Source organism: Lutra lutra, chromosome 2, assembly GCF_902655055.1.
Source record: "Lutra lutra chromosome 2, mLutLut1.2, whole genome shotgun sequence".
NCBI classification, from domain to species: Eukaryota; Metazoa; Chordata; class Mammalia; order Carnivora; family Mustelidae; genus Lutra; species Lutra lutra.
The window spans coordinates 28659019-28677361 of record NC_062279.1 but is presented as its reverse complement, the minus strand read 5'-3'; the positions used below and the strand labels follow the sequence as shown (position 1 = coordinate 28677361).

Here is an 18343-nt window from a genome sequence, read left to right as displayed (position 1 = left end):
TAAATCTGGAGGTGTCGGGGCACCTGGGTGGCTCAGTGGGTTAAAGCCACTGCCTTAGGCTCAGGTCATGATCTCAGGGTCCTGGGATCGAGCCCCGCATCGGGCTCTCTGCTCAGCAGGGAGCCTGCTTCCTCCTCTCTCTCTGCCTGCCTCTCTGCCTACTTGTGTTTTCTGTCAAATAAATAAATAAAATATTAAAAAAAAAAATCTGGAGGTGTCTTCAGGTTTAAGATGAGTTTCTTGTAGGCAACATATAGATGGGTTTTGTTTTTTTATCCATTCTGATACCCTGTGTCTTTTGATTGGGGCATTTAGCCCATCAACATTCAGGGTAACTATTGAGAGATATGAATTTAGTGCCATTGTATTGCCTGTAAGGTGACTGTTATTGTATATTGTCTCTGTTTCTTTCTGATCTACTTCTTTTAAGGTCTCTCTTTGCTTAGAGGACCCCTTTCAATATTTCCTGTAGAGCTGGTTTGGTATTTGCAAATTCTTTCAGTTTTTGTTTGTCCTGGAAGCTTTTAATCTCTCCTTCTATTTTCAATGATAGCCTAGCTGGATATAGTATTCTTGGCTGCATGTTTTTCTCATTTAGTACTCTGAATATATCATGCCAGCTCTTTCTGGCCTGCCAGGTCTCTGTGGATAAGTCTGCTGCCAATCTAATAATTTTACCATTGTATGTTACTGACTTCTTTTCCCGGCCTGCTTTCAGGATTTTCTCTTTGTCACTAAGACTTGTAAATTTTACTATTTGGTGATGGGGTGTGGACCTACTCTTATTGATTTTGAGGGGGGTTCTCTGAACCTCCTGGATTTTGATGCTTGTTCCCTTTGCCATATTGGGGAAATTCTCTCCAATAATTCTCTCCAATATACCTTCTGCTCCCCTCTCTGTTTCCTCTTCTTCTGGAATCCCAATTATTCTAATGTTGTTTCGTCTTATGGTGTCACTTATCTCTCGAATTCTCCCCTCGTGATCCAGTAGCTGTTTGTCCCTCTTTTGCTCAGCTTCTTTATTCTCTGTCATTTGGTCTTCCTTATCGCTAATTCTTTCTTCTGCCTCATTTATCCTAGCCGTCAGAGCCTCCATTTTTGTTTGCACCTCATTAATAGCTTTTTTGATTTCAACTTGGTTAGATTTTAGTTCTTTTATTTCTCCAGAAAGGTCTTTTATATCTCCCGAGAGGGTTTCTCTAATATCTTCCATGCCTTTTTTGAGCCCGGCTAGAACCTTGAGAATCGTCATTCTGAACTCTGGATCTGACATATTACCAATGTCTGTATTGATTAGGTCCCTAGCCTTTGGTACTGCCTCTTGTTCTTTTTTTTGTGGTGAATTTTTCCGCCTTGTCATTTTGTCCAGATAAGAGTATATGAAGGAGCAAGTAAAATACTAAAAGGGTGGCAACAACTCCAGGAAAATATGCTTTAGCCAAATCAGAAGAGATCCCAAATTGTGGTGGGGAGAAAGGGGATAAAAAGAGGTTCAGAAAGAAAGAAAAAAAAATTAAAAAAAGAAAACCAATAAAGAAAAAGTATAAAAAGGAAAAAATATATATATATTAGATAAACTAGTTAAAAAATATTAAAAAAGAAAAGGGTAAAAGTTAAAAAAATTTAGCAGCAGAAGATAAAAAAATTGAAAAAGAAAAGAAAAAAAATTAAATTAACTGCAAGGCTAAAGAATCATGGGGAGAAAGCCATGAGTTCCATGCTTTGCTTTCTCCTCCTCTGGAATTCCGCAGCTCTCCTTGGTATTGAAACTACACTCCTTGGTAGGTGAACTTGGTTCTGGCTGGGTTTCTTTCTGATCTTCTGGGGGAGGGGCCTGTTTTAGTGATTCTCAAGCGTCTTTGCCCCAGGCGGAGTTGCACCGCCCTTACCCGGGGCCAGGCTGAGTAATCCCCTCGGGTTTGCTTTCGGGAGCTTTTGTTCCCTGAGCACTTTCCGTAGAGTTCTGGAGGGCGGGAATGAAGATGGCGGCCTCCCGGTCTCCGGCCCGGAGGAGCCGAGATCCCGGGGCCCCACTCCTCAGTGCGCCCCCAGAGAACAGCGCCCAATGACTCCCGCCACCCTGGCCTCCGGCCGCGCTCCGAGCTGACCGAGCCTGCGACCAGTTCAAGGTAACCCCGAGCTGAGAGTCACTCCTCGGCTCTCTGTAGCTGGCTTCCCCGTTCAAATACCTGTGAGCTCTGCGACACTCAGACACCCCCGATCCTTCTTTGACCGTGCGGGACCTGAGGCCACGCTGACCCCGCGTGGGCTTCACCCCGGTTAAGCCTCTGGAGCGATGTCCCTCAGCGGAACAGACTTTTAAAAGTCCCAGTTTTGTGCTCCGTTGCTCCGCCGCTCGCCGGGAGCCAGCCCTTCCCCCCGCGGTCTATCTTCCCGTCGCTTTGGATTCACTTCTCCGCCAGTCCTACCTTGCAGAAAGTGGTTGATTTTCTGTTTCTGGAATTGCTGTTCTTCTTCTCTTCGATCTCCCGTTGGATTTGTAGGTGTTTGTAATCTTTAGATAAGCTATCTAGTTGATCTCCCACTACCTGAAGTAGTCTCAGCCTGCTACTTCTCCGCCATCTTGACTCCTCCCCCCAGATATACTTTTTTTAATTGTAAAAAAACAGAACATAAAATTTACCATTCTAATCACGGTAAGTATAGAATTCAGTAGTATGTTTTTTCTTTTTTTTTTTTTTTTTAAAGATTTATTTATTTGACAGTGAGAGAGAGAGAGAGAACAGCTAGGGGAACAGTAGGCAAAGGGAAAGAGAGAAGCAGGCTCGCCCTAAGCAGGGAGCCCGATGGAGGGCTCAATCCCGGGGTCCTGGGATCGTGACCTGAGCTGAAGGCAGATGCTTAATAACTGAGCCACCTAGGTGCCCCTTGGTAGTATATTCTTGATTTATTTATTTATTCATTCATTCATTTATTTTTAAAGATTTTATTTATTTATTTGACAGAGATTACAAGAAGGCAGAGTGGCAGGCAGAGAGAGAGAGGAGGAAGCAGGCTCCCTGCTGAGCCAAGAGCCCGATGTGGGGCTCGATCCCAGAACCCTGGGATCATGACCTGAGCCGAAGGCAGAGGCTTCAACCCATTGAGCCACCCAGGCGCCCCTATTCTTGATTTATTTTTAACCAAAGTATTTTTATAGCTAAATTTTATACTTTCTCACTTTGGTAAGAATATTTGCTGGAGGGGAACATTAACAATTAACACGGTTTTAAAATGATTGAGAAACAACTGGAAAATGCTATGTGAAACAGATATCTCTTCATGGTCCTCCGTGTGGTCATGCAGTGTGTGTGGACTAAGGGCCTCGTGAGGGCCATCTTTTGCTTGGTCCTATGGAGAGAGTGGGAAGCAAATGTAGGCAGGTCCCCTCTGTGTAGAGACTAAAATCTGCAGGGAAGATGGGCTGTAATTTTCTAGTCCCCGAAGAAATAGAACATTGTAGGGGGAGAGTCATGAAAGAGAGAGAGTGGTACTGCAGATCACATGATAGACAATTTGACTTGGTTGGGAAGGCGAATGGAGCTGGCAGAGGAATGAATGGGCTTAACTCAAAGGGGAAGAAAAAATTGGACAGAGGGAACAGCTTGTGCAAAGGAGAGAGCGCAGTGCACACTCTGGATAGAAGGAAAGCCGGAGGGGCCTGAGCGGTAAGGGCTGTGTCGGGGGGCTGGGGAGGGACATGGACGCAGGACTGCATAGTACCCTGTGTCCTGCCATGTCCAGATAAGAGAGTCAGGTGTCTTAGAGGTTTTAAAATATCATGTACCTCGCATGACAAATAAAAAATGTATTAATCTACCTAATAAAAATTTTACTTAAAGCCTTTTTCTTTTTTTTGCTCCAGGTGGTTGGGATCCATATGCAAGGAATCGGGTGTGATGAAATGCTGCAAGGTTTTGCTGTTGCGGTTAAAATGGGGGCAACAAAAGCTGACTTTGACAACACGGTTGCTATTCACCCGACCTCTTCAGAAGAACTGGTCACACTTCGTTGAAAACCCGGACACTCACGTGGCTGGCAGTTGGACCAGTAGACCTGAAAAGAACCAAATTACCATGTTTACTTATGTTCCCCTTTTACGTATTTCCTTATTGTAACTGGGAAATTCTGATAGTGGAAATTTTCAGCTCATAATAGGACTTATTTATGTAATTAGAGATTTGTTTTATCATCTAGGGTTAATTTTCATTTGATTCCCCCTCATAGTAATCAATATTTTAAAGTTGTTTTATTTTTTGTTTACAGCTCTGTGCTAGCTGTTTTTTTTTTCGTTTTGTTCTGTTTTGTTTTTGTGTGGGCCTCCTTCCAGCTATAAAACTATATGAAGTACCGTGAATTAAGGTACTTGAATGAATACAACTTGCTAATTTTTAATAGATGAGGACACCAGCTCTGAGTATTACAAAGCTGCTTCAAAGATGGAGCCGTTCTCTAAAAATGTATAATATGAGAGACCCACCTTCCCTATTTTATTTCTTTCATTTTAAATGATAAAAAAAAAAAATCATGTTCCTTTTATGAGGTGAAGTACATCAAACTTGGGAAAGATTTACACGAGCAAGGGACATTTTGGAAGTGATTTCTTCTTTCAGAAGGAGAGGAATTCAAAGTCTCTTCCTCTGCTAAGAGTTCATAGTTCAAGGAGAGATTTCAAGTTTTTTCTGTGTTGTCATTTTTTTTTTTCTAAAAACTATTTTCAAAAAACTGAAAATAAAATCATAGACTTTTCTTCTAACAAAATTTGTTATTAGGAATTTATACCTAAGAAATCATTTTCTAAGACTATTTCACATTGGGGATTATATGCTAACAGTGAGCTACCTTTAGTAGGCTTAACGCTTTATGCGGGGCAGGGCAGAGATTTTTATAGATTAAGAGCAGAGGTATAAAAGAAACATTTAGCAAAGTTAATGGTTGAGTTGGAAGAACAATCTAGAAATCACTTAGGTTTTCAGCATTTTATTTCCATTAGCTTTCACCAACTAGGTAAACTAGTTCAAGTTTTCCATGGTTTTCATTAGTAACTTAGTGCTACTGAGTTCTTTCTTGAAGCTTTAACCGAATGTCTTTCTGGTTAGCCATGTCCAGGTTGCTGACTTACTGAGTAGGTCCAAAATCATCAGAAGAAAAATACTATGTTAGTAGCTAGGTTATGTAATTGTTGCAGCAAGAAATTGGGGTCTAAAAACCCAAACATGGGCTGATATAACTACTCCCCATCTCTTTGTCAACCACCTAAAAGGTAGTAGACCACGGTTCTCTGCCAACCCGGTTTGTGTCTTACTCTGTGTAGGGCCCAAACTTTCGGTGTGACTTTGTAAGGAACAGGGGAGATGCTACTAGTTAGAGCCACTCTAACATCACGTATTTTTTTCTTAGGTGTCCATTGCCCTGCTTTTTTTCTGTGTCCGCGGTAAACCAACATGCAAGTAACCTTTTCCAGGTTGCAGTCTTCATTCTCATCAGTTCCCAAACGGGTCTAGCCTGTGAGGCGATCTGGCAGCACAGTCTCTGTTACACAAAGCACTGAGCAACGTAAAGATACACAAAGCAGCACGTTGTAAACTATCTGGCACATTGTAGGTCTGCTCATTAGAGTGGATGTTGCAAGAAAGAGAATACAGTTGACCCTTGAACAACATGGGTTTTGATTGTGTGGGTCCACTGAGAGGTGGATATTTTATGGTATTTTCTTTCTGATGTTCCTCTTTTTTTTTTTTTTTTTTTTTTAAAGATTTTTATTTATCTCTTTGAGAGAGAGAGCACAAACAGTGGGGAGTGGGAGAGAGAAGCAGACTTTCCACTGAGCAGGGAGCCTGATATGGAGCTCAATCCCAGGACCACAGCCTAAGCTAAAGGCAGATGCTTAACCAGCTGAACCAGCCAGACACCCCCCCCCCCCCCCCGCCAACCTTCTGATTTTTTTAATACCATTTTCTTTTCTCTAGCTTGTTTTTTTTGTTTATTTGTTTGTTTGTTTTTCAGTGAGCTCTATGCCCATGTGGGGCTTGAATTCATGACCCCAAGATCAAGAGTCACAGGGTCTGCTCTACTGACTGAACCAGTCAGGTGCCCCTCTAGCTTATTTTATTGTAATAATGCAGAATATATAATACATGTAACATAAAATAATGTGTTAACTGACTGTGTTATTGGTAAGGCTTCTGGCCAACCATAGACTATTAGCTGTTAAGTTTTTGGGGAGTCAGAAGTTATACCGGTGTTTTACGGTTGTGGAGGATTTGGTGCTCCTAACCCCCACATTGTTGAGGATCAGCTATACTTGGTTTCAGGTAATCATGTACTCTAGAATAAGAGATAAAATTCTATACAAATAACTCATTCAAAGCATTGTGTTCATCACAAGGTGACCATATGATTTATTGCCTAGAATGGGACAGTTGGGAGTGAAAGGGGGCACTATTAATTAATTGGAACAATGGGCACTAATTTACATTACTGCAGGAAAATGGGACAGTGCCAAAAAGCATTGTTGATTGAGGTGGAAACATGCAAGTTAAAAGACAGAAAGTGCCGTTTCACTGGGAAAACTGAAGGGCATGAGAAAAAGAGTTGTATATGGTGTGGAATTTGGGATTGTGGAGGAGGTTGGAACATGTGGAAGGTACAGTAAAGCAGAATTGGGCAAAGAACATATGAGAAATAATAGAGTTCAGTTTGGAGCATTAGAGAGGATGTTGGTTTTGTGTAGAATGTTCTTCCCCATTTGTTTACGTGATGGTCCCATTATGTGTTGCTGCATTACAACCTTCCTGAAAACTTAGTGGCCTTAAAATAGCAACTTTTTTTTTTTTTTTTTTTTTTTTTTAAACCACAGTTTTGTGGGTCAGGAATTGGGGACGCAGGACTCAGCTTGCGAGGATAACTCTTCTGTTGCTGTTGACAAAGATCATTTGTTGGTATTCAAATTGTAGATGGGCTGGTCTAGAGATTCTGAAACTGTCATTCATATGTCTGGCAGTTAGACAAGGATGACTGACTGGAAGGCTGGCCTTAGCTGGGACTGTGAACCTGAGTGCCCACGTGTAGATTTTCCAACATAGCAGTCAAAGAGTTGAGGCACACGGAATCTCATGGCTTTCAGAAATTGTCCCAAGATTCCCAGACAGATGCTGTAAGCCTTATGATCTAACCTCGGAAGTTCTAGAACATCGCCTCTGCCACAGGCTGTTGGTCAAGCAGATCACTAAGGCCAGCCCAGAGTTTTGAGGGAGTGAATTGGACTTCACCTCTCAGTGGGAGGAGTGGTAACGAGTTTGTGTCCATCTTTAATTAGATACCTGTCAACCTGCTCAGTTTACAAGGCTTGCCTTAACCTGTCTTTGTGAAGACTTCTTTAGTATTTTTATGTATTCTATGTTCCCATAACAACTTGTCTCATTTTAAAGCTGTGGTCACATAGCAGGTCTGCAGTCCATGTTCACCTGGTCATTTTACATTGAACATCAATCAGTTTTATATTCTCAGTGTTGAGTTTCACAGTACTACTGTACCTGATACATCATGTAGCAACTTCTGCTGCAAGAAGGCAAAGCCAGTGTTACTGTGTGATTTTTGACACTAAATAGTAGAAAATGCCAAGATTTCCAACTTTTTAGAAAAATTAGTAGGCAGGATGTTCAGGTCTTCAACAGATTTTTCACTTTTCACGAATCTGACCTTTTTGATGTAGATGAAGAGCTATTCAAGGTGGATATGGAAGGTGGTTTCCATTGTGCCTGACTCTGAGAAATACTCTTATTGCCATTGCCTTTGGTACAATATTTCAGCATGTTGGTTCGTAAATGAAGATCAGAGTCAGTGTTTCAAAGGTAAGTGGCTATATCCAGTCATTTCTGTATTCAGTGTAGTATGTTTTAAGGGCTATTTAACCTGTTGGGGCAAGTCAAAAGGTAAAATGTTGGAAGCTAGGACTGGATTCTATCTAGATTTTAAATTTTTATGGAAAGTTCCTCTTTTACGTTTTTTAAAAAAATATTTTATTGACTTGTGAGAGAATGCATACATCAGAAGGGGGTGAGGCGGAGGGAAAAGGAGAAGCAGACACCCCACTGAGCAGGGAGCCTAATGCAGGGCTTGATCCCAGCACATTGAGGTCATGACCTCAGTCAGGACCCAGGCACTTAACCAACTGAGCCACCCGCCCTCCATTTTAAGTTCTTTATCTGTAAGTTGTAGCAGCAGACATTTGTTCTTTATGGCTGTTCAGCATCTAGATTCCTTAAGTTTGGAGAATCCCAACCTTAATAAATCTCAGAACAAAGCCCAGATATATCTCCACGTAAACCTGAAAAATGCCAGGTGCATGCTTCTCAGGCTCCCCTGCTGCTAGGGAGAAGGCACAGGACATAGACTTGACCCATCGATATACCTGCCCCTGACTACTCAGAAACCAGTGATGCAAAGAAATAGGGGTAGAGAATCCATTCTAGTAGCAGGTGATGGCAGCTGTGGCAACAACATCAAGGGGCAGCCTGGCAGTAGTACCAATTCCTACCATGTCAGTTTCTAGCAATGGTGGCTGGAACCCAATAGCATCAATGGTGAGCTTACTAGCCCATTTCCGAGTCATGATTCTGGCCATCATGGCTCTAGCTTCCTGGCCTCTGACCCTGGATCACCAGCCCTCTAATTAAAGATTCTGTGAGCTACCCTACATAGGATACATTTCATTTCACTTAAACGGGCTACACGAGTTTCCAATGTTTAACTAAGGACTGTGACTAGCAGTTTTGTTTCCTTAAAACAATCTTGAACTATAAGAGAACTTATCTATGAACTCTTATTACATTGCCATTAAATATTTGTCCACGTATCTGTTCCTTTGCTCCTTTCAAAAACAAGGAGCAGGCTCTACACATCTTTGGACCATGTATTTTCACTGTCTACTGCAATGCCCAATACTATTGAATGAATGAGAGTGGGGGAAGATGACAAAATTAGAAGGTGTTGTTTGGAGAGGACCTTGATAAATGGATGAAAAGATTTGCAATGAGGAGTCATTAAAGATTGTGAAAGGAGGGGCACCTGGGTGGCTCAGTTGGTTAAGCATCTGCCTTCAGCTCAGGACATGATCCCCGGGTCCTGGGATGGAGTTTGGCTTTCAGTTCCCTGCTTAGGAGGGAGCCTGCTTCTTCTTTTCCCCTTGCGCATACCCGTATTCCTGCGCTCTCTCTCACTTTTGTGCATGCACTCTAATTAAATAAAAATATTTTTAAAAGATTGTGAAAGGAAATGCTATCAAAGTGGGTTTTAATCAAACCCATATCAAAGTGGGTTTTAATCAAACCCACTTTGATAGCATTTGGGAAGCTTAAAGTAAAACCCACTTTGATAGCATTTGGGAAGATTAAAGTAGAAATAGGAAAAAAGAGAGTAGGGTGGGAGATCAGAAGTGAGGCTGAGACTGTCTGTGTGAGGTAACAAAGGGCCAGGATTGGGGTGGTGGCAGTGGGAATGGGAAAGGGCACATACAAGAAAATCTGCAACCGAAGAATCAACAGGATTCATGAACTGGTTGAATTTAGGGCTTGAGAGAGGGAGGAGTCAAAACTAGCCCTGAAGGGGCACCTGGGTGGCTCAGTGGGTTGGGCCGCTGCCTTCGGCTCAGGTCATGATCCCAGGTCCTGGGTTCGAGCCCCACATCGGGCTCTCTGCTCTGCAGGGAGCCTGCTTCCTCCTCTCTCTCTGCCTGCCTCTCTGCTTACTTGTGATTTCTCTCTGTCAAATAAATAAATAAAATCTTAAAAAAAAAAAAAAAAACTAGCCCTGAAGTTTACAGAATGAGGGACTGGGAGAAATACGTCATTAATAGATCATTCATAAAATCCCAGAAGGTGAAGAAAGTTGTTTAAAGGGGGCAGATGCTATGTATTGGACATTTTGAATTTGTGGTCCCAGTATTTATCTGGATATGAAAAAGATGGGAGTTTAGGAGAAAAGTCAGTACTAGCGAGACAGATTTGAATTGCATACGTAGACGTCATAGTTAAATGCACCAGTGTGTATGTATGTATGTACATATATGTATGTACATAAAGATATATGTGCACATACATATATAAATATTAAGGCAAGAAGGTGTGTTAAGAGAGAGAGGAGGCTAGAGTGTCAATAATGCCTAAACTGAAGGGGATCAGGAGCCAAGACCTCAGAGGAAAGAGATGGAACAGGAGTAAAGACACAAGGAAAGAGCTCAAAGAAGGGAATGGTACACAAGAGGCCGCTGAGCCTAAAGACGGTGAGCTACAGGAATTCACAGAAGTGCCAATGTTCTCTAGCCAAAGACTAAAGGAACCCTTATTGAGCAAGCTGGGTTTGTTACTTGTTGCAGTAAAACATATAAGGGGATATAGAGGGACATAGAGTTCTTAATTTTTTTAAATTTTTTTTTTTTTTTTAAGATTTATTTGAGAGCACACAAGTGAGAGAGCATGAGCAGGAGGTGTGGCAGAGTCAGAGGGAGAAGCAGACTCCCCTCTGAGCAAGGAGCCAGATGCAGGGGTTTCATCCCACGACTCTGGGATCATGACCCATGCCAAAGTCAGATGGTAAACTGACAGAGCCATCCAGGTGCCCCAGTAAGAGTTCTTTCTAACAAAGAACCCATTATAGAATATGGAGTTTCCTTGGGTAATTTGGGGGAAGGTATAAGGAAGCAGAAGTTGATTCTAGATTCGTGTTGTCAAAAAGCAGGGGGCAATCTTCAGATTTGATATTACAATAAATGTCTGGGGGGGCAACTCCCCCCCCCCCCCCGCACACACCCCAATTACTAGTCGTTGGCAAAGAATAGCAATAATTCATTCAGCAAGGGGGGGGTGGTGTGGTATTCTGTGCTGCGTGGTGATCTTGACTAAAATGAGTATTCTGTGAAACTCAGTATGTCCAACAGGAGAAAGATATGATTTAGATTCATTCTCAGACATCACAGGCTGTTTGTTTCTTTCTTAGGAGGTTATTGGTGACTTTTGAGATTCCAAGTTGAGTAGAGATGTAGGATGAAAATAACAAAATAAAAATGGCTAAAAGGAGATTATATAGTGAGAAAGAAGCAGCAGCAGAAACTTTAAACTATTCATTCACCTGTTCCAAAGAATTCATTGTCTGTCTGTTAAGGCTCCGCTCTGAAGATAAGGGGATTGCTGGGAAGGGCAGGATAAAATCTGTGCATATTTTTACCTGAGGGGATGGAACATGTAAGTAAGGGAAATGGGAGATTGATGATACTGGCACAAGAGGGGATAATTGAAGAAATAGGTTCTTTCAGGGCAAACAATGAACATTGTTTAATGCTTTTAAAAGTATCTTTTTTCAGTTTCTTCAATAAATGATGCTGGGGAAAGGGGCAGCTATGTGTAGAAGAATGAAAGACCATTCGTTTACACCATACACAAAGATAAACTCAAAATGGATAAAAGACCTCAACGTGAGGCAGGAATCTATCAGAATCCTAGAGGAGAACATAGGCAGTAACCTCTTCGACATTGGTCACAGCAACTTCAACTTCTTTCAAGATACATCTCCAAAGGCAAAGGAAACAAAAGTGTAAGTGAACTTTTGGGATTTCATCAAGATCAAAAGCTTCTGCACAGCAAAGGAAACAGTCAACAAAACAAAGAGGCAACCCACAGAATGGGAGAATGTCATATTCACAAATGACACTACAGACAAAGGGCTGATATCTAAGATCTATAAAGAACTCCTCAAACTCAACACACACAAAACAGATAATTGCATCAAAAAAACAGATAATTGCATCAAAAAATGGGCAGAAGACATGAACAGACATTTCTCCAAAGAAGATATAGAAATGGCTATCAGACACATGAAAAAATGTTCATCATCATTAGCCATCAGGGATATTCAAATCAAAACCACATTGAGATGCCACTTTACACCAGTCAGAATGGCCAAAATCAACAAGACAGTAAACAACAAGTGTTAAAGAGGATGTGGAGAAAGGGGAACGCTCTTACACTGTTGGTAGGAATGCAAGTTGGTGCAGCCACTTTGGAAAACAGTGTGGAGATTCCTTAAGAAATTAAAAATAGGGGGCGCCTGGGTGGCTCAGTAAGTTGAAGGCTCTGCTTTCGGCTTTGGTCGTGGTCTCAGGGTCCTGGGATAGAGGCCCGCATTGGGCTCTCTGCTCGGCGGGGAGCCTGCTTTCCCCTCTTTCTCTGCCTGCCTCTCTGCCTACTTGTGATCTCTCTCTCTGTGTCAAAAAAAATAAATAAAATCTTAAAAAAAAAAAATTAAAAATAGAGCTACCCTATGACCCTGCAATTGCACTACTGGGTATTTACCCCAAAGATACAAATGTAGTGAAAAGAAGGGCCATCTGTACCCCAATGTTTATAGAAGCAATGGCGACAGTCGCCAAACTGTGGAAAGAACCAAGATGCCCTTCAACAGATGAATGGATACAGAAGATATGGTCCATATATACAATGGAGTATTATGTCTCCATCAGAAAGGATGAATATTTTTTTTATAAACATATATTTTTATCCCCAGGGGTACAGGTCTGTGAATCGCCAGGTTTACACACTTCACAGCACTCACCATAGCACATACCCTCCCCAATGTCCATAATCCCACCCCCCCTCCCAACCCCCCTCCCCCCATCAACCCTCAGTTTGTTTTGTGAGATTAAGAGTCACTTATGGTTTGTCTCCCTCCCAATTCCATCTTGTTTCATTTACTCTTCTCCTACCCCCTTAACCCCCCATGTTGCATCTCCTCTCCCTCATATCAGGGAGATCATATGATAGTTATCTTTCCCCGATTGACTTATTTCGCTAAGCATGATACCCTCTAGTTCCATCCACGTCGTCGCAAATGGCAAGATTTCATTTCTTTTGATGGCTGCATAGTATTCCATTGTGTATATATACCACATCTTCTTTATCCATTCGTCTGTTGATGGACATCTAGGTTCCTTCCATAGTTTGGCTATTGTAGACATTGCTGCTAAAAACATTCGGGTGCACGTGCCCCTTCGGATCACTACATTTTTATCTTTAGGGTAAATACCCAGCAGTGCAATTGCTGAATACCCAACTTTTGTATTATGTATTATACCCAACTTATGTATTATGCTGAGTGAAATAAGTCAAGCAGAGAGTCAATTATCATATGGTTTCACTTACTTGTGGAGCATAAGGAATAACATGGAAGACATTGGGAGATGGAGAGGAGAAGTGAGTTAGGAGAAATTGGAGGGGGAAACAAACCATGAGAGACTGTGGACTCTGAGAAACAACCTGAGGGTTTTAGAGGTGGAGGGTGTGAGGTGGGTTGAGCCTGGTGGTGGATATTACGGAGGGCATGTATTGCATGGAGCACTAGGTGTGGTGCACAAACAATGAATTTTGAAACACTTGAAAAAAAAATGAAATTTAAAAAAATAATGTCTTTGTTGTTTTTCATTTTGTATGGGCAAAAACATGTTTGCTTTAAGATTAGGTATGATGATATGTTTATCCCCATCAATGCCAAGCCAACCTGCAGAATAGGTCCATGATTCCTCAGATAAGCAACCCCAAACTTGAAAACTGACCCCAACCTACCTTTCCAACATTATTCTCTTCTCAGACTCCACATTCCAGCTAGACTGGAAGGACAACCCTGCTGTCCCAGCCAACACCCCTCTGTCCAGCACTATTTCCTCTCATGGCCTTTCCTGGCCACCTGCCTGTGGCATTCTGCACAGCCTATGAATTTGACCTTCCTTTCCTAGAGCCAAACTCCTCTCCCCGAGTCAAAGCAAGTTCTCTGCCCTCGCCCCACAGCATTTGGTTATATCTCCAAGAACACTTGGCAGAGTCTGACTTGCACTCTGGATCTTTGTTAAATTCTTCAAGACAGGAAGCAGGTATTATTCACTCTAGAATTTGTTTATTCTTCCTCACACTCAGCCATAATGATATATGTTTACTTGTTAAAGTACACTGGGGACAAGTAAGTCAAATTATCCAAACATTAAACTACTTCTTGTTTATAAAGTTAACACTTTTTGACAGGTCAAGATGTCTATCTATAACTATGATATAATGGCATTCAGTTACATATATATATATAGTGTATATAGAGATATTGAGATATACCTATATAGATATATAGGTAGACATCTCTGTAGATAGATCTTTATATATATCCTTTAAATTAATGAGAAACAATTCATTTAAAATTGGCAAAGGATGGGGTGCCTAGTTGGCTCAGTCAGTAGAATATGTGACTCTTGATTTTGGTGTAGTGAGTTTGAGCCCCATGTTGGGAGTAGCACTTACTTTAAAAAAAAATTTAAAAGGAAATGATAAGGATGCTTGGGTGGCTCAGTCGGTTGGGTGTTTGCCTTCGGATGGGGTCACAATCCTGGGGGCCTGGGATTGAGTCCTATATCAGGCTCCCCACTCTGCGGGGAGCTTGCTTCTTACTCTCAGCCTGTTGCTTCCCCTGCTTGTGCCCAGGACCGTGGGATTATGACCTGAGCCAAGGCAGGCACTTAACAACTGAGCCACCCAGGTCCCCAAAATAAAATCTTTAAAAAAACAAAAGGAAATGATCAGACCATTCACATAAATGAAAACTTAATGACCAGCACGAGAAAACATTCAACTTCACTAGCAATCAGGCAAATAAAGATGGATACAAAGAGATACCTACTAGATTTAAAATACATAGATATTTGATATCTATTCTATTCAGTAGAGTAGACAACCAGTGATTTCGCTGAGTTCTCATGATATTTGAAATGAGTTCTCAAGAGATTTCTGAGATTTGGGTAGAAATTTCGTGAGATTTGCCTGAACACTCAGGATATTTGGAATGAGATCTCCTGAGATTTGGACTGAGATCTCTCAAGATTTGGAATAAGTTCTCATGGGATTTGCACCAAGATATTTTGAGATCTTGACTGAGATCTCATGGGATGTGACTGAAATCTCACAAGATTTGTACCGAGTTCTCATGAGATTTGGACATAGATCATGCGATATCCCTGCAATCTCACAATATATGAAAAGAGTTCTCACAAGATTTGGGTAGAAATTTGGTGGGATATGCCTGAATTCTCCTGAGATTTCGGCTGAGATCTCATGAGATATGGACCATGATCTCATGAGATTTGATTGAGATCATGTGATTTCCCTGAGTTCTCATGATATTTGAAATGAATTATCATGAGATTTCTACCTAAATCGTGAAATTTGGGTAGAAATCTCATGAGAATTACTTGAGTTCTCAGGAGATTTGGATGAAATCTCTGGAGATTTGGACTGAGATCTCATGAGATTTCCCTGATATCTCAAAATATTTGGAATGAGTTCTCACAATATTTGGGTGAAAATCTCATGAGAAGTGCCTGAATTCTCATGAGATTTAGACTGAGATCCCACAAGATATGGATTGAGATCTCAGGGGGTTTGAAATAAGTTCTCACAAGATTTGAGTAGGAATCTCATGAGAAGTGCCTGAGTTCTCACCACACTTGAACTGAGATCTTTGGAGATCTGGATTGAGATTTCTCAAGATTTGGAGTAAGTTCTCATCTCATGATATTTGGAATGAGTTCTCACGATATTTGGGTAAAAATCCATGAGAACTGCCTGAGTTCTGATGAGATTTCGATTGAGATCTCATACCTCCAGTGGTGGGAACCGACACTGCCCCTCCCAGCATCTTACACTGAAGCTCACCACTGTCTCTGGTGGTGACAATCTGCACAGCCACGGAATCCCTGGTCCCACACTGCATCTCAACACTGTCTCTAGTTGGAGTAAAGAGCACTACAAAACCTTCCAGCTTCCCTCACACTGCTGCTGACCCCTGCCTCCAGTGGCAGGAATAGACACTGCCTTTCTTCCAGCAACTCATACAGACATTGCCACTTTGCCTAACATCTTGCACTGCAGCTTTCCACTGCATCCAGTGGTGTGAAAGTGCATTGCAACTTCTTCAGCCTCTTGCATTAGAGCTCACCACTGCCTCCAGTGGCGGGAAATGGCACTGCAACAAGGTCTGGCATCCTTCACACTACAGCTGACCACTGCCTCCAGTGTCAAGAATCGACACAGTTCTTCACTGTCTCACTCTGCATCTCACCACTGCCTCCAGAGCTAGGTAACTAGACTGCCACTCTTGCAACGTCTCGAATTGCAGCTCTCCACTGCCTCCAGTGGCGGGATACATCCCTGGCTCTCCTTACAGCATCTTGCATGGCAACTTAGCACTGCCTCCAGTGGCAGCAGGCAGCAGAGCCACACCGTCCATGGTTATGCACTGCATCTCAACACTGTCTCTAGTGGCCATAAACAGCACTGCAAAGCCTTTAGGAATCCTTCATACTGCAGCTGACCACTGCCTCCAGTGGCAGGAATGGACAGCCTCTCCTACCAGCGTCTCTCCCTGCAGCTCGTCACTGCCTCCAGTGGAGGGATACTTCACTGTCTCTCCTTCCAGGTCTTGCGTGGCAGCTCAGCAGTGCCTCCAGTGGCAAGCTGCAGAGCCATCGAATCCATGGTCTCACACTGCATTTCAGCACTGCCTTTGGCCATAAGCAGCACTGCAAAATCTTTAAGCATCCCTCGCACTGCTGCTGACCACTGCCTCCAGTGGCAAGAATCAACATGGCTTCATCTTCCATCCTCTCACTATGAAGCTCACCACTGCTTCCAGTGCTAGGTAACCTGAGGGGCACTCCTTGTATCTCAAATTTCAGCTCACCAATGCCTCCAGTAGCAGGAACTGACACTGCCACTTCTTCCAGCATCTCACACTGCTGCTCACCACTGCCTCGAGTGGTAGGAACCTGCATGGCCACTTTTGCACGTCTTGCCCTGCAGCTCTACACTGCCTCCAGTGACAAGCTGCACAGCCACACCACCCATGGTGTTGCACTGTCTCTCACCACTGACTCTAGTGGTGGTAAGGAGCACTGCAAAGCCTTCTGGCATTTCTCACATGGCAGCGCGGGCAACACACTGCATCCAGTGGCGGGATACTTCACTGACACTTCTCCCAGCATCTTGAACGGCAGCTCAGCACTGCCTCCAGTGGGGACAAGCTGCACAGTCAGACCATCCATGGCCTCGCACTGCCTCTAGTGGCCGTAAGCAGCACTGCAAAGCCTTCAGACATCCCTCACACTGCGTTGACCACCCCCTCCAGTGGCGGGACCATCACTGCATGTCTTCCAGGGTCTCACACTGCAGTTCCACACTGACTCCAGTGGCCACATTCTGCACCGGCATGCCATTGTCTAGCACTGCAGATCATCACTGCCTCTAATGGCGTTAAAGAGCACTGCAAAACCTTCTGGCAACCCTCGCACTGCAGCTGACCACTGCCTCCACTGGCGGAAATCAACATTTCCATTTCTTCTAGGGTCTCACAATGCAGCTCACCACTGCCTCCAGTGGCTACAAGCTACATTGGCATATCTCCCAGCAGCTCTCACAATGCAGCTCAGCACTGCCTCCAGTGACAGAATTCTGCACTGCCATGCCATCAAGCAGTTCTCCTAATTCAGCTTTCCACCACTGGAGGCAGTGCTGAGCTCCAGTGCAACAGATGCTGAAAGAAGGGGCAGTTTAGCTTGTTGCCAAGGGAAGCAGTGCTTAGCTGCAGTGGGTGAGATGCTGGAAGATGTGATGTTGGTGCTTCCTGACAGTGGATGTAGTGAACAGATATAACGCAAGGCACAGGAAGGAGAGACAGTGCGGATTTCCACCACTGGAGGCAGTGCTGAGTTGCAGTCTGCATGATGGTAGAAGATGTGCCAGTGTGGCTTGAGACCATTGGAGGCAGTTGTGAGCTGTAGTGACTCTGGAAGACCCAGTAGTGCAGGGTCACGCCACTGGAGGGAGTGGTGAGCTGCAGAGTGAGAGTCACTGGAAGGCATGACAATGCTGCTTGCCACCACTGGAGGCAGTGGCGAACTGGAGTGTGAAAGACGCTGGAAGAGGAGTCAGTGCAGCCTGTCAGCACTGAGGGCAGTGGTGAGGTGCTGGGTGAGAGACCCTGAGAGGCGACACACTGCAGCTTGTTTGTACAGAAGACAGTGGTGAACTGTATAGTCTGTTTCCCTAGGTTCAAGAGTGGTAGTAACAACCCCTAGAGCCATCCACCAACTCACCATTGTGCCCTGTATCCCTGGGTTTGGTGGTAATGGGCTGTTAGGATGGTGCAGGAGGGACCTCCCAGTGGGGGGTCTGGAGCCTGGAGGAAACCAGACCCAACTCATGTTGCATTTTGAACCAATGAGCATTTTTTGGAAGAGTAACTTTACTTCTCCAAAAGA

The 18343-nt window shown here is 43.2% G+C and overlaps 1 protein-coding gene across 1 annotated transcript in view; it reads left to right on the top strand.

Annotated features, from left to right (window-relative positions):
- GSR (glutathione-disulfide reductase) overlaps positions 1-5772 on the top strand; it is a 54371-nt gene extending 48599 nt beyond the window's left edge. Inside the window, exon 13 of the mRNA XM_047716712.1 lies at positions 3866-5772. Coding sequence (XP_047572668.1) covers positions 3866-4015 — 150 coding nt within the window. The 3' untranslated portion in view covers positions 4016-5772. The remainder of the gene's footprint in view (positions 1-3865) is intronic.
- Positions 5773-18343: the final 12571 nt, after the last annotated feature.